Source organism: Ctenocephalides felis, unplaced genomic scaffold (assembly GCF_003426905.1).
Source record: "Ctenocephalides felis isolate EL2017-DRISC unplaced genomic scaffold, ASM342690v1 CF-g0.4_SCAFFOLD_01886, whole genome shotgun sequence".
NCBI lineage: Eukaryota > Metazoa > Arthropoda > Insecta > Siphonaptera > Pulicidae > Ctenocephalides > Ctenocephalides felis.
The window spans coordinates 123212974-123230727 of NW_020538040.1; the positions used below are offsets into that span (position 1 = coordinate 123212974).

General features: G+C 34.1%; 1 protein-coding gene across 1 annotated transcript; it reads left to right on the forward strand.

Moving 5' to 3' along the window:
- Window positions 1–4771: 4771 nt before the first annotated feature.
- Window positions 4772–5272, forward strand: LOC113375850. The gene has a single exon (XM_026615799.1). It carries the CDS (start codon window positions 4772–4774, stop codon window positions 5270–5272), a length of 501 nt encoding a protein of 166 aa, XP_026471584.1.
- The last annotated feature ends 12482 nt before the right edge of the window (window positions 5273–17754 follow it).

A 17754-nucleotide genomic window follows, 5' to 3' on the forward strand; every position in this document is an offset into this window, starting at 1 on the left:
TTATGAAGTGGCCTAATTTTTGAATGTTTTAAATGATTCGGATAGACACCGTTACTAATTGCGTTGTTTAAGCAAGCAAGGAGATCATCAATGAATAGTGGATAGAATTGTTTTAAAATATCAGACGAAATTTCATCAGGACCAGATGAGTATGAATTTTTAAGGGACAGAATTGTTTTCGACAGCTCCTCAGGAGTTATGGGAAATAGGTACAGTGAATTCTGATTTCTAATAATTTTAGAAAAATGTGCTGCTGAAATATTCGGATCGATTACAATATTGGATGTTATATAAAAAGATTCATTAACAAAATAGTTATTAAAAGCATTTGCTATAATTATTTTATCATTGACTTTTTCATTGTTAATATTGAGATATTCTATGTCAGAAGAGCTTGATTTATAATTAATTTCTGATTTAATTAGTGACCTTCTGCTTATTGTGCGAATTATAAATAACACTTTCATTAGACTTGATTTTTGCTAATTTGCAAATATTATCAAAAATTTCTCTGTATTTTAAAAAGTAAATCATAAAGTCGATATCGAAGTTGGTTTTAGACGCTCTTTCTAGACTTAGTAATTTATTGTACGAAATTCTCAAGCCTTGAGTATACCATGCGTTAGATTTATGGAAATTATTAACTTGGATTTTATATTTCAATAGCGGAAAAGCAAGATTAAATTTATGTAATTATCTACGATTAAAAACTAATTGCTGGTAATTAATAATAATGCTCAACTTACAGCAAAATAACAAACAAAGTGATCTATACATTTACAAGTAAAAGTTATGATTAAAAGAATTCGAACAAGAAAACTTACTTTTGACTCCTTAGAAACAATGCGGTCTACAGATCATGTTAAATGTAGAGCGCTCACGCCACTGACTCAATATAATAATGGGAACTTGTTCGAACAAATATACTTCGTCTTTCTCATCCTATCTCAAAATCAGTATGTTAGTGTACGCCGTGATTCCCAAAGTGGTCCACTTGGACCCCCAGGAGTCCATGGCAACTTTCAAGGGGTCCACGCCGGGAAAACAAAATTTGGGGGTCCACGAAAGAAAAATGGGGGTCCACGGCATATTTAGAAATGAACCAAAAACGTGTAAGTTTTATATAGGTTGTCTTTTAAAATGCTTAATTTTGGCAAGATTCTTAGCGGTTTTAGAGACTGTTTTAGAACTTATAGATACTAAATATAAAGATTCAACAGACAATATAACAAAGTAACATAGATATCGTTTAATTAATTTTTCCCGGACCTTTGATTATATCAATGTTCGACAAGATACTTTGACCTGGATCTCCTTTAAAAAATCTGAAATAAATTTTTCTTCTCGTTCAGCGTAATTTGAAGCAATTTGTCTTAAACTTTTTGCCTCAAAATAATTGTAGAAGGATTCTGCTTTTTCGGAATCGCTTTGTGTCCAAGTATTATAAGTTGGAAGAATAGTTCAACCATGAATTCAAAGCAATTTTGTGGATTGATTTATTATTGGTTTTGATGAGTAGATACCATTGCTGTCAAAGTATCGTTCGATAAGAGTTATCTGGACTGTGCCAAATCGAGTCAAACTTTGGAGAAGTGGTTTGCTGATTTTAAACGTGACCATACAGACACTGACAATGCTGAACGCTCTGAAAGGCCAATTGAGGTGGTTGCATCAAAAAATATCAAAAAAGTTTGCCGAAACGTTTTGGAAAATCGAAAAGTATGAATGCCTGAGATAGCTGATAAGCATAACGAGTTGATGATTCGTAAGAGTATTTAGACAGGACGACGAGAAAAAAAGGCAAACAATAAAGTTATGGCGTCATTTTTTGGAATTCGCATGTAATGATCTTCATCAAGTATTTTGAGAAAGGCCAGACTATCAACAGTGACTATTGTAAAAGGTTCTTGCAATATTTGAAGATCATAATCGGAAAAATAGCCCCATTTAAAAAAGAAAACCGTGCAGCTTCATCAGGACAACGCACCAGGTCACAAATCCGTGAAAATAGAGGCAAAAAACATGAATTCGGGTCCGAATTGCTTTCCCACTCATTATATTCTTTAGATATATTATCCAAAAACCACATCCTGTTCTCTGATCTCACAAGGATGCTTGCTGTGAAGAAATTTTTTCAAATGATTAGATCAGTGATTCCCAAAGTGGGCGCCAGCGCCAATCCCCCAATTTAGGGGGACGGTGATGGGCTTTGGTGTATTTAGGGGGCGATGCTTAGTTGTAAGGGGCGTTTAAAGCACAAAACTAAAAAAATATTATAATATTAATATTATATATAAATAAATGATTAAAATTAACACTGAATTATATAAAGATAATATTTTAGTTGAAGTTATTCAAACATATCTGCATAGGTGTATTAGTAAGTAAATCAGTTTTAAAACTATGCACCGTCAATTCTTGTTTCGCAAAAGGTTTAATGAAAAGAATGGTTCATATGTTTCTTTGTATGTCGATAATTTGTGTAACTTTTCAAAGCGTGTAACTTTACTAAATTTTGTAAGGGATTCTTTAAAAAATTTTTTGTAACAGAATCTGTAAGATTGGCGGATATATGATCATTATTTGTCGTACTATTAATTATATTTCTTTGATATCTACCCGTAACTGTCCACCCGAATGCCGCGTTTTGTAAAATAGATTTATCGGGGCCTAGTAAAATTCTTTCCTTACCTAAAATTTCAAAAAACGTATCAACACCTATCAACATATCTACTTCGCGCGGAATATTTAAGTGTGAATCCAAAAGTTTTAAACCATTAGGAAGATTTAGTTCAGCAATTTGGATTTGCTGCGCGGGTAGTAGACTCGATATTTTTGTAAGCACAAAGGTATTTATATTTTTTTATTTTTTGCAAATGTACCATCTTCATTAAATATTTCTAAATTTGTAAAATTATTCGATTTCGTTAAAATTCCAACAACGCCGTGGAGCTTAAGGCTCGTGGATTGAGATTTAACTGGTAATTTTTGGAATAGCGATTTTGATATTGTATTAATTTCCGAGTCTAAATCCACTATTGCTTGAATTTTAACGCGACTCCCTTTATTACTTTTTGCGAACAAATTTACCGTAGGTACGAGCGCACCCCCCGTCATTCCTTTTCCCTCACATTAAAATTATAATCGAAATACATCGAAATACATCGATTGGTTTCTAAATTTTTAAAATCGGCTTATGCGCTTTTAAGCAAACATCGTTGGACGTTCTAATTTTGACAAACGCCATAAAAACGATACTAATTTTTGCAAACTTTGACGAATTTTCAAAATATAACGACTTGTCGTAGGACCGTAATATTTTAGTATGATCTATAAGACTGTGGTATCAACCGTCAAAAAAAAACATAAAAATTGTCTAAAAAATTACTACTACTTATTAATTACTACTACTTATATTAATAAAAACACTTTGTAACAAGAAAACGGCCCGGCCGATCATTACCAAAAACTAATCAGGTCGATTCCCAACCAATATCTTTCGAACGGTTTTTGAATTTTCAAAATAGATTCAGAATTGCGGGCTAAAACGTGGACAAAAATTTTTTTACTTTACTGCTATTCATAAGGAGCGGCTTGGCCGATCGTCGCACAAAATTGACAAAAAATAGTCCTCATCGAGATACATCCAATGGCTTTTAGATTTTTGTAATCCGTCCAGTCGTTTTTGAGAAAACGTCGATTTACGGCAAAAAATCGTTCACGCACACACACACATACACACACGCACATACTTTTTTCAAATGTTGGTCCCATTCGAATCAGAATGGCTTGAAACGTCGAGAAAACATAAAATTAGCGAGTCGGATTTTTGGATGAAAACAAACTTCTACTTCGGAAAGTTTGTAAGGGGGCGCTGAGTAACATTTTTTCTGGAAAGGGGGCGGTAGGTGAAATAAGTTTGGGAATAACTGGATTAGATGATAGCTGAATTTTGTGGCAAAGTACAAATCGTATTACAAAAATGGTTTTGAAATGTTTGAAGTTCGCTATAATCGGTATATTGTCTTCGAAGAAAACTATATTGCATAAAAAAAGAAATTTGCCCAAAAATTTGGTTATCCTACGGATTTCTTGAGTGATGTGAAATATATCGTTTCCAGATATGTGATGGGTAGTTGTAATTTTAGTATCAAGCATTGCGAAGATTCGATTTAAACCTATACTTTTCGAGAACCCGGCACAATCCGGACCGAAAATTGATTTTATAAAAACCCAGATTACTAGATGGAAATACGGGACTGTCCCGGCAAAACAGGGACGTATAGTCACCTTAATATAGGAGGTCCATAACAAAACAAAAAACAACGCAAGGGGTCCACGGCACAAACAAGTTTAGAAGCCTATGGTGTACGGTGTCACTAGCGTTAACTAGCACAACCCTACCCAATCTCTCCGATTTATACCCTATATATACATTTATTTCAAATTATAGATTTTTGTTACAATTTTGATATCGGGATAAAATTTTATTCTTCTTAACATTTTAGTGATCTATTTGTAGGCGTATGGCAACGTCGCCGTCGTAAGAGTCGTGCCGGATGGCGCGTATAGATTGCTCAACAGACAGTCGGTCCCGGGTAGTTGTCGCGATAAGATATCTCTGTACATAAACTGTTAATAAACTATTATTATAAATTATCATACGCATTTCATTGGTAGTATACCAAAGTGGTGACCCCGACGTGATTTAGTGTGTGTGTGTTAATTTTAAATGAACTCTCGTGCGAAAAAGTTAAGTGCAGTGGAAAACATGAGTACGCCAGTAGTAGTGCCCCGCGATAACGTAAATTTGCCACATTTTTACGAGCAGGACCCAGAGTTGTGGTTTGCTTTAGCGGAAAGTGTGTTTGTGCACGCTAATGTGAAGGATGAAAGTTCAAAATTTCATACGGTCGTTAGTAAGTTGGACCCGCGTAATGCGTCAGAAGTTCGCAATATAATTCTGAAACCCCCTAAAGATAATCCATATAGTGCGTTGAAAAAGGAATTGTTGAAACGGTATGGCATTTCCGATGAAACAAAGCTACGCCAGTTGTTGGAAGGTCAGGAAATGGGTGATAGAACTCCATCACAGTTTTTACGGCACCTACGCTCATTAGCGGGTTCAGCTGTTTCAAAAGAAATGCTGAACTTAATGTGGTCGTCGCGATTGGCTACGCATGTGCAAGCATTAATATCTATACGGGAAAACAGTGACATAGATTTGAATGCAAAAGCCGCCGACAAAATTATGGAATTAGAGACAGCATAGGGTGCAACAACAATGGCGATTGCAAGCACATCAGCGCACGACGATTTTTACGGCAACATCGCGTCAGAATTGCGGAACATGCGAGCCGAGATTTCTGACTTGAGAAAGCAGGTAGAGGACCGATGAAACGGTTCATCCCTTCGCCGTAGTCGCAGATCGCGTACGCCCGCAGGTACTCGGTCAGGTTCGAAAGAGCGCGTACGAACGCTTTGCGAATATCATCGACGGTTCGGTCGGAATGCAACGAGATGTCGATCGCCGTGCGACATGCGTTCGGAAAACTCCGTGGACCATCGTTATTAGCGGCAAACGATTTACGCCCAGAGAGACAGATAAGCCGCCGTGTTTGCCTAAGTGACAGAAAGAGTCAGGTGTCGTACCTGATTGATACGGGGTCGGACGTTTCAGCGTTTCCGCGCTCATTATTATGCAATCCAAATAGGAAGAGGATTGCATACCAGCTAGCCGCCGCAAATAATACGACGATTGCAACCTATGGTACGGTGGCAATGGTGGTTGATCTTGGGTTACGTCGCGACCTGTCATGGAACTTCATTATAGCAGACGTTACGCAACCAATAATTGGTGTAGATTTTCTCGCTTACTACGGTTTGATTGTGGATGTGAAAAATCGTCAAATAACGGATGCTATGACAGGATTAACGGCGCAGGCGGATATTGCAGCGGGATCAATAGCGACTATAAAGGTAGTAACGGGTTCAAAGGCGTACCATAAGTTGCTTGAAAAGTTTCCTGGTTTAACACGACCAGACGGCGCTGTTAGGTTACGCAAGCACGCGACGCAGCACCATATAGAAACAAGTCCTGGACCGCCGGTGGTTCAAAAACCGCGGAGATTAGCTCCGGACAGACCACTGGCTGCTAGAAAGGAGTTTGAAGCTATGCTGAAATTAGGAACGGCTCGACCATCGAAAAGTTGTTGGGCAGCCCCGCTACATATGGTTCCAAAAGGGTGTGATGAGTGGCGTCCATGTGGCGATTATAGAGGTTTGAATGCGCGAACGAAGCCTGACAAATATCCAGTACGCCATATTCATGATTTCGCCCAAGCCTTAGACGGAAAAACTATATTCTCGACTATAGACTTGGTGAAAGCGTTTAACCAAATTCCGGTGGCGGAAGAAGATATTGCAAAAACCGCTATTACAACACCGTTTGGACTATATAAATTTCCGTACATGACGTTTTATCCAGAGAAACATTCCAGAGATTTATCGATGAGGTGTTGCAAGGGTTAGATTTTTGTTACGCCTACATCGATGACATTCTTGTAGCTTCGTCGTCCGAGGAAGAACATATGGCGCACCTAAAGACACTGTTTGGTAAACTTCTGGAATTTGGAGTGGTAATAAACCCAGCTAAATGTGTGTTCGGCCAAACAAGTGTGAAGTTTTTGGGATATGAGGTTTCGGCTGAGGGTACTCGCCCCTTGCCAGAGAAGGTTGAAGCTATTAGGATATTCACAAAGCCAGCGACAATGCAAGATCTGAGGCGGTTTTTGGGCATGCTAAACTTTTATAGAAGGTTCATACCAAATACCGCTCAAATTCAAGCACCGTTAAATGAGTTTCTGCGTGGAGATCCGAAGAGCAAAACGCCGGTAGAGTGGACAGCGCATACATCAGCTGCGTTTGATGCGTGTAAGGAGAGTCTGGCTCAAGCAGCACTACTATCCCACCCACACGCTAATGCTCATTTAGCTATTTTCTGCGACGCTTCAGAACATTCCATTGGAGCCTCATTACAGCAGCAGGTCGCTAACAGCTGGCAACCCTTGGCATTCTTTTCGCGAAAACTGAGCACAACTGAACGAAAATACGCAACTTACGATCGTGAACTACTCGCAGTGTATGAAGCGGTGAAATACTTTCGTTACATGGTTGAGGCAAGAACTTTTACCATTTTTACTGACCATAAACCAATAGTGTTCGCATTTGTCAAGAAGGATAGTCAGTGTTTGCCTCGTCAATTCCGATATTTAGACTTTATCGCCCAATTTTCGACCGATATACGTCATATGTCAGGAGAGAAAAATCTTGTCGCCGACGCATTATCGCGGGTGGAGTCTCTAAGAAGTGCCGGAATAGATATGAAGTTATTAGCAGCGGAGCAGAGAATAGATGAAGAAATAGCTAAGTTGCGCACCGGAAACAACACGTCGCTCAAACTGAAACTTATTCGATTTGAGGACCAAGACGTGTCAGTCTTGTGCGACATCTCTACGCGAACAGCTAGACCGTATGTTCCAAGAAAGTTAAGGCGGGCGGTGTTTGATAGCTTACACGGATTGTCACACCCTGGTATGAATGCTACGATCAAGCTAGTTACACAAAGATATGTGTGGCCGTGCATCAAAGGGGATTGCCGCGAGTGGGCTCGATGTTGCGTTGCATGTCAGCGTGCAAAAGTCAGTAGGCACGTGCAAGCCCCAACTGGACAATTTGAACTTCCATCGGGTAGATTTGAGCACGTGCATATCGATATAGTGATAATGCCATTGTCAGAAGGATATCGGTATTGCCTGACATGCGTCGACAGATTTTCGAGATGGCCGGAAGCAATTCCAATTAGAGACCAAGAAGCTTCCACCGTAGCGCGAGCCTTCTATTCTAATTGGATTGCAAGATTTACTTTACCGCTGCGGCTAACGTCGGACCAGAGAAGGCAGTTCGAGTCACGAATATTCAGTGAATTAAATCAGCTGCTTGGCACGAGTCATTACAAGACTACGGCATACCATCCCAAAGCCAATGGGATGGTTGAAAGATTCCACCGCCAGCTCAAAGCAGCTATCAGATGCCATAGCAGTGAAAGATGGACAGAAATATTACCGACGGTTATGTTAGGAATTCGTGCAGCATGGAAAGAGGATCTGCAAGCTACTGTTGCGGAAATGGTATATGGCGAAGCCTTGCGATTGCCTGGACCAATGCTACACGTAACACCGACGAGTAATTACGGCGAAAGAAACTTTGTAAATAACCTGCGTGACCACATGCAAAAGATATGCCCCATCAATGGAACGCGATATGGCCAGAAGAGAACATTTGTCTTTAAAGATTTAGCGACTGCGGAGAGCGTTTTCGTTCGAAACGACGGCCCAAAGAGACCTTGCAGAACCCATATGAAGGTCCCTTTGAGGTAAAGTCCAGATCAGCAAAGTCTTTTGCGGTATGTATGCATGGCAAAGATATCACCATATCTATCGACCGTTTGAAGCCAGCATACACACTAGCGCCAGAAGAAAATGCTGAATCCGTTCCGTCGCAGTCTAATGTGATTCCGCAAACAATCCAGCGAGAATCTGACAACAACAGCAGATCTCAGCCGTTGAGCCCGACAGAGCCTGAGCCAGTTGCACAACCAAACTCTTCAACAAGACGAGGACGACGAGTTCGGTTTCCGGATTTTTGGCAGGCCGGATTTTCGTGAACTTCGTCACTAGAGGGGGAGTACTGTAGGCGTATGCCAACGTCGCCGTCGTAAGAGTCGTGCCGGATGGCGCGTATAGATTGCTCAACAGGCAGTCGGTCCCGGGTAGTTGTCGCGATAAGATATCTCTGTACATAAACTGTTAATAAACTATTATTATAAATTATCATACGCATTTCATTGGTAGTATACCAAATATTAAAACTTGTAATGGGATTTTTAGTTCATAATATTCTCATTTATTCATTTATTAACTTCCCGTAGGGTAAGTTATAGTAATCGCAAAAAAATCGAAAATGAAAATTTTTATATATCTTTACGTTTTAGAGGTTTCTGAACGTTTTGGCATACCTTAGAAAAAATTGATGTATGTGTGTGTTGTGTGTGCGGATACAAATTTCCGTCGACAATTTCGGGAACACGGTTTAATCGATTTCAATTATTCAAAAAACATTCTATTGCTGTTTATAAGGAGACGTGCTGATTTGTTTTTGGCATACACAGGTCAAGCAATTTCAAAGATACGGGGTAAAAAAAAACAAAAATTGTAATTTAGTTTTCGAGAGAACGGAGCGTCGGACTTGAATAATACAGAAAGAAAATTATTTGTATTGACTAAACAAAGAACTGTTTAAATTTTTGAAAAGGCAGTTCCAGCGGTTATAAACTTTCAATAAAAAAAAGTTTAAAAAGCCATTTGGCGTACAAAAATGATTATTAGACATAGGGACATCAAATTATCACATATTCTAAAGATATTTGAATAATAAGAACAAATTTTCTTGACTTTTCTCTGCGTTCCGTACCAATGTTTATCCTTTATATTGCGACTAGGGTTTGTCGGTTTTCAAAAACCGGTTTTAAAAACCGGTTTTTTGGCGAAAATTGTAGAATTCGAAAACCGGTTTTTTAGTGAAAAAAGTCGGTTTTCACTGTATAAATAAAAAATGACAAATATAGCCAAATATAAAAGATAGATGAAAGCGTTTTGATTCTTGAAATCATATCGGTTCAATAGCATTTTATATCTTATAAGTCTGCAATGGTTCCCAAAAATGTTTTGTATATATTAATTTAGATATTTATACCAGTGTATATATTAATTTAAATCAGTGTGACTTCTTCTTGAAGAAGTAATTTCCTCTACTCAAACTTAAAAAAAAAAGTTTTAAACCCTAAAAACCACAAATTAAAGAACAAAATACTTAGAATTAATATATCAGGCTTTAAAAACAATTAAGCATAATTTGGTTGCAAGTATGAGAGTATTTTCTATTTCAGGAAATTTTGTGAGTAAACAAAGGACACGTCTAAGTAGTAATTCGATAGACGTTCTCAATTTTTTTGAATCGTATTTTATTAAACAAAAAAACAATTAGAATGTTTAAATTAATTAATTAAAATTGCTCGGAACAGGCAATACTCGAGTTTAGCTTAATTGTTTTTAAAACTATAATTGATATTAACAAGTATGTATCAACATGTATCTAATATTTTTATATTTTATTTTAATTTAATTATTTTTTTTATTTAAAAATGTATTATTTTTATTTATTCGAAAACTTTCCTTTCACTACCATAAAAATATTTTCATTCTTATATGTGAAAATGGTGCATGAATAACGAATAATTATTTTCAAAGTTATTTAATCATGATAAACTATTATTTTTTAGTTCTACTAATTAAAATTAAAATAATTTTGTTTACTATCCATGAAATTGAACAATAAATAAATTCAGTCAAATACTGCTCTAAATTACAATAATTTGCGGATAAATTACAGAATAATCGAGCAAAAATTTATTTTCTATATAAAATTCGAAAACCGGTTAAAACCGGTTTTGTAGTAAAATTAAAATTCGAAAACCGGTTTTCTGAAATGTCGGTTTTTGTATAAACCCTAATTGCGACCCACGCACTTCGATATTTCGTTTCTACGCAGCTAACGTTTCGCGATAGCTTTGAAAAAAAGTTCCTAATTTTCAAAATATTTCAAAGAATAAAAATAATCAAATTTTTAAAAATGGTCAATTTTCAAAAAATTTAAAAACCTCAAAAATCGACTTTTTCAGAGTTCTAAAAAAAATGAATCTTTTTTTTAAATATTAATCTTATTGTTCCAGCAATTTTCTTTAAGACACGATGCCATGCACCACCAGTTAGTGATTATTTTTACTTCTGGACTGTTTAATTATAGCACGGGGAGTTCCAAAAATTTGCCGTAAGACACAATGACATGTACCACTAGTTAACTTCTCGTAGGATAAGTTATAGTAGTCGCAAAAATTCGAAAATGAAAATTTTTGCATGTCTTTACGTTTCAAAGTTTTCTGAACCTTTTGGAATACCTCAGAAAAAATGGTTGTATGTGTGTGTGTGTGTAAATGTTTGGATACAATTTTTCTTCCACGATTTCGGGCGCACGAATGAACCGATTTGAATGATTCAAAAAACATTCGATTTCTATTGATAGGAAGATGTGCCCCCGTTTCGAAGATACGGGGCAAAAAGTGCCAAAAACGGTAATTCAGTTTTTGAGAGAACGGAGCTTCCGATTTAAATGATTCAAAAAACATTTTGCTTATATTGACAAAATAAAAAATTAATTGAGTTTTTGGAATGGCGGATCTATCGGCTTTAGAGATGCAGAGAGAAAATGGAAACAAATGCAATTTCGCGGTCAAAAATGTTCATTGGACATATGTTCATCCAAGTTTTAGATATTTTATAATAAATTTACAAATGAGTACTAATTTCGTTACAATTTTTTTTTGTTCCGTACCAAGATTTTTAATTTTTATTGTTCACTTGTACGGTTCAAACTAATATCAAAATATTCAGAATTTTTTCTTTATTTTTTGAACTTTAAATATAAATTAAAAATTATACTTTAAATATATCTTTTTAATTTACAACTTATTTTACAAATGCATATATTTCATATACGTTATTCTAATCGTAAGCTATATATCCTTAGATAGATGTCTCATTCGACATGTCAATGTATACATTTTCAAGTGTTTTATGCGATAAGATCGTTGCTATATAATATGAGCGATAAAATATATACCTATACCTAGTATTTATAATTATCTATTTGAAAATATTTAAAGCAATTGTAATTAATCATTGAAGAATGTTTCTTGTTACTATTTTGAATTAAAACTTCTTTAGGCAGAAAGAAGGATTAAGGACTACTTTATCAGAGAAAATGCAACAAAAGTTTGGTACGCAACAAGTGATTCGTCTTTGGCTATCAATATTATCGTTCTATACCGGTCTATTGTGATTAGTCGTCGTGTTGCGGAAAGAAGATCTTTCGTTGTATATTATTGAAAATATTATTATGTTATCTTATTAGATGAAAGTACTTCTGTAACTGATTCCGATACAGCAACTACATCATGTCAATTACAAAATGTGCCTGTATTGAATAATCAACCATCACATGTTAACGTGACAAATATTGATCTTTTGCAAGAGTCAAATGAAGTATTTCAAATTACATATAAAGACTTCAGTTTGTTTAGAAATGCACGAAAATTTTTGTATCTGAAAGATTAATTTGATGAATCATTTTTTCTTGCTGAAGATTTCTATGTAAAGTTTTATTTGAAGAATCTCGAATATTGATTTTTTATATAATAAAACAAATTTACCGAAGAATAATTCTCAATTCCTTCCACAAGAAATTTAATCAATTTATCGACTGAATTTATATTTCACGCTTCAGGAACCATTCTTATCATATTTGGAGCATGTTTGAAAATATTAGTATAGTGGTTCACATTATTAAATGTATATGTTGATAGTATTTACATATTACCAATAAAAAAAAATAATTTTTAAATGAAGAATTTATTTTTGACCTAATTGTCATCTCGTTTAATAGCAAAAAAGTTTTACTTCAATCGCGCGTGTACGTTACGCGCACTTTTTTCTCAAGTATTTAATTCTTATACGGGAAGTTCCAGCAATTTGCATTAAAGCAGGATGCCATGCACTACTATGTGCATGGTGGTTCATATAAGAATAATAAAGAATTCATATAATACTAACGGGGCTCGTTAAACCCATCAATGAACAATATCACAACATTCACGATGGCTTGCGGTGCTTTCAATCGAGGCAGGTGACGGCCGCTCACGGCACGCACAGGAGGGACACCAGGTACACTCGCACGAGAATATCTGCCCTACACTATAGTGAGAAAGCAGGAGCGCCATTTATAATGTATTTTTAAAAATATTATGAAAATATATAAACAATCACACTCAGTTTTTTGCACAAGTTTATATGAATATATCTTATATATAAAATTCTTCTGTAATGATGAATGTAAACGATTATTCGGATTTTGATAAATCTTTCTGAAGTTTGTCAAGGGAATTTTTTAGGATATATGTGATTATAAAAACATAGTAATATTGTAGAAATAAATGAAAAACATGCAAAAAACAATATATCATTGTTTGACATTGAAAATATTTTGATACATGAGGACTGCCAAATCTGCCAAAAATGTCGATTCACTTAAAATTTGAATTTGAATTTGATTTAGTTTAAGCGAGCCTAGACAATATTTGTACATAATATCCATATTCATGATTATGAATAAGAAAAATGTTATATACAATATTATTGCCGAAAACCAGCTGAAATGTGCCAGAAATTAAAACAATATAAGATACAATATATGCTTGGCAGATAAAGTTATATAATTTAGTCATAATACGTCCAAAATTGCATATACGTTATTTTTTTAAACTCATGCATGTTGTATTTTGCTTTATTTTATAACTTATTGAAAAAATGATTTAGAATTTTGTATCATTCAAAAATTTATTTGTTTGGCATTGGATATTAAATATTTAGCAAGTTCATGATCTTAAATTGAACAGTGCTATATGAACTGGATTTTACAAATTAATTCATCTTAGATTTTAACTAAAGTAATAATGTTTATTAAATTATTAGTAAAAAATTGTAATTGCCTGAAAGCAACTAATATAGGGTACTTGATTATAAAAATTATAGACTATTATATATTATACAAGTTATTGAAGCAATTATATTGGTTGGAAATAACAAAGGTGTATTATTCTTTTACAGTAGATACTTTAAAAGAACATTAATAGAATATTAACTAGCTGTAAGTGGAATTCTGACTTAAGGTAATTAAGGCATCGTGCCTTAAGGCAAATTGCTGGAACTTCCCGTACCAAAAATTATTATTTTTTTAAAAGCGATTATCATTTTTGAAAAAATTTTACTTCGAAAAAATTAGACTTAATAAACCTTTGGAACGTCGAGAAATGCAAAAATTTTCATTTTTGATTTTTTTGCGATTACTATAACTTACCCTACGGGAAGGTAATTAGTCTACGGGAAGTTAAAAACTATAGAATAACATATCAAAAAAAATTGGAACTAAAATTGTAGATGTGCGTATAGGACAACGTCTGTCGGGTCATCTAGTATATATATATGGTATATATATATATATATATATATATATATATATATACTATATATATTGTTTGAATAGTCTTGAATTTGATGTTGATATAATATATTTTATTTGAATCGTCCGCATCTCTCTCACTAGTAGAAATTTTCTTACAACTAATAGAAAACAAAATATTTAAATATTATATTAAACAAATCTTTTATTTCCGCTATGTAGACGATATTATTATTTGTATTCCAGAAGAAGATATTAGCATGGTTACCGATAATTTTAACAACTTTAATAAAAAACTACAGTTCAACCGATTTAAATAATTTAACAATCATTCGATTTGTACTGATAAGGAGACGTGCTAATTAGTTTTTGGCATAGGCAGAACTAGACGTTGCGAAGATATCAAAAAGAACCAAAAATGGTAATTCAGCTTTTGAGAGAACAAAGCGTCCTATTTGAATAATGCAAAAAACATTTTATTTATGTTGACTAAACGAAGAACTGTTCAAATTTTTGGAAAGGCAGGTCCAGCGGTTGTGGCCTCTCAATAAAAATAAGTTAAAAAAATGCCATTTGACGATCAAAAATGTTCATTGGGCATATACACATCAAATTATCAGATATTTTATAAAGATTTTAATGATGTGTACACATTTTGAGTCATTTTTTTGGGTTCCGTACCAAGATTTTCGATTTAAAATTTACGTATATGGTTCAAACAAATGTTCTCGATATTATCGACAGCATAAATAACCGATTTCTATGATTGAAAAATTATTCGATTGACAGACGATTTTGCAAACGGCATTTTTGCCGTTTCAGAGGTATGGTGCGCAAAGTGTGTAAAAACGGTAATGCAGTTTTTGAGAGAACAGATCATCCGATTTAATTAATTCAAAAAACATTTAGCTTGAGTAGAGTGTGTGCAAAAAATGCTATTACAGAAAATTTTTTAATTTTGAAAAGTTAAAAAAAAAACAATTTCTTACAAAAATTTGAGAATATTTCGAAATTTTCAAAAATATCGAATATTTTCAATAATTTTCAAATTTCCAAAAAATTTAAAAAAAAACGTTTTTTAATTAATCCATAAAACATTCGATGCCTATTGATAGGAAAACGTGGTGATTAGTTTATGGCAAAGACAGGTCCAGCCGCTAAATTTCACTAATATACAACAAATAAATAATTTTTATTTAGCAATTCAGTTTATATGATTTTTAGAAATATGATATAAAATAGTTCATTTTAACTCGGCTTCATTAAGATTTGTTGATTTACTTTTCGTTCAAACCTATATAAACGTCGTCATTTATTCGAATGTTTAATTGCGGTACGGAAATTCCAGCAATTTGCCTTAAGCCACAACGTCATGCACCACTAGTTCAATATGTAAAAGAGATGTTAAATAATAATTTTTTAAACTAAATTTTAAATTTTTTAAGATGTTAAATAATAATTTTTTAAACAATTATTCTATTCAATATAAACTTAAAAACTTATTTGTTGATAAATCAAATGAATTACCGAAACGCTGCCTCAGAAGCTTCACTTTTAAAACAACGTCAGTCCCATTTGACATGTACTTGTACCAGCCGCCCGTCTATCTAAAGGCGAGCACGCACGGCGCGTGCAAGGTGTCTGCACAGTTTAGACGCGTTTCACCCCGAACGTGCTCGGCAGACAGGCGAAAATCAGGGGTGGATACGATCGGATTGATAGCGTTTATTATCCGAAATGGGCGAATCAAACGACAGATGTACTGCAATTCGATTAAAAATGTTGTGATAGTTACGGTTCTGTGTGACTATGTGAGACCTCCATTGATATATATTCAATATAATCAATAGAAAATGGTTAAAATAAATACATAATTATTTTTATTGCGTTTTTAATATTACATGAAATGACTGTCTGAATCACTACACATAACTCGTGTCAAACAACCAACGAACTATGGTACTATGGTCAGTAAAATTCCCAGTTAATTCCTAATAACAGAAATGTGTTTTCTTGTTTACTGTTTTTCTAAAATTCATCATCTGTCTTTTTTTACCCCATGAGCGGCTTAAAATTGGACAGCCAGGAGACAAACAGATCTTATTTATAATTATTAATATATTAATATTATTTATTATTTATTTGATTAATTATTTTATATAATTATTATTTTTAGTTTTATTATTATTTTTAATTTTATTATTATTTTTATTTTTAAATAGTTTAAAGGCTTATTTTTAATTTTAAAGGAATTTAACGAAATAATAGCTACAATATTCCACTAATATTAAATATAAATTTCATGGGCACAAAGATAACACTGTATTTAACCTTGACTTAGTATATTTCGTTAGAAATATTTATCAGAAAATTTTTAACATTCCGTAGAGTAAGTTATAGTAAGCGCAAAATAATCGAAAATTGAAATTTTGATGTATCTTTATTTATTTGTGTATGTATTTACAGATACAATTTTTGTTGACAATTTCAAGCCATATCAGCCGATTTGAACGATTAAAAAACATTCGAATACTATTGATGGGGAACGTGCTGACTAGTTTTTGGCTAGGAGAGGCACAGCAGTTTCGAAGATACGGTATTGGAATGTCTGATTTTTATGATTCAAAAAACATTATTTTTGTATTGGCAAAGTAAAGTACAGATTAAATTAGATTAAATTTTTAAAGAAAACGACTCGGTAGATTTTCACATAAAACTAATCAGTATCATTTCCAACCAATATCTTTAGAACAGTTCTTGATTTTTTAAAATCAATTCGGTAATATGGGCTTAAATGTGGACGAAAAGTTTAACACTTTTTTCCAAATTACGGCTCGGCTGATCGTTGCACAAAACTGAGAAACGATAATTCTCATCGAGATACATCAAATGGTTTTTAAATTTCTGAAATCGGTTCAGGCGTTTTTGAGCAAACGTCGATGAAAGTTCTAATTTTGATAAATGCCAAAAAGACCATACTAATTTTTGCAAACTTTGACGAATTTTTAAAGCTAAACGAGTTGACGTAGGGCCGTAATATTTTAGTATGATCTACCTTCAAAAAAATAATAATAAAAATTGACGAAACAATTTTTTTTAACATCTTATTACAAGAAAACGGCCTGGCCGATCTCAACCAAAGACAGCACGATTTCCAACCAATATCTTTCGAACGGTTTTTGAATTTTCAAAATCGATTCAGAATTGCGGGCTAAAACGTAGACAATAAATTTTTCACTTTTCTGCGATTTATAAAGAAACGGCTTGGCCGATCGTCGCACAAAACTGAAAAACAATAGTCCTCATCGAGATACATCGAATGGCTTTTAAATTTTTGAAATCGGTCCAGCCGTATTTGAGAAAACGTTGATTTACGGCAAAAAATCTGTTCACACACACACACATACTTTTTCCAAATTTGGTCTCATTCGATTCAGAATGGCTTCAAACATCGAGAAAACAGAAAATTAGCGAATCGGATTTTTTTATGAAAACAAACTTCTTCGGGAAGTTAAAAAGTGAAAAAATGCCATTTGGGGGTCAAATGTGATCATTAGACCTATG

Coding starts and splice junctions, on each gene's coding strand:
- LOC113375850 (XM_026615799.1), top strand. CDS start 4,772: ATGAGTACGCCAGTAGTAGTGCCCCGCGATAACGTAAATTTGCCACAT.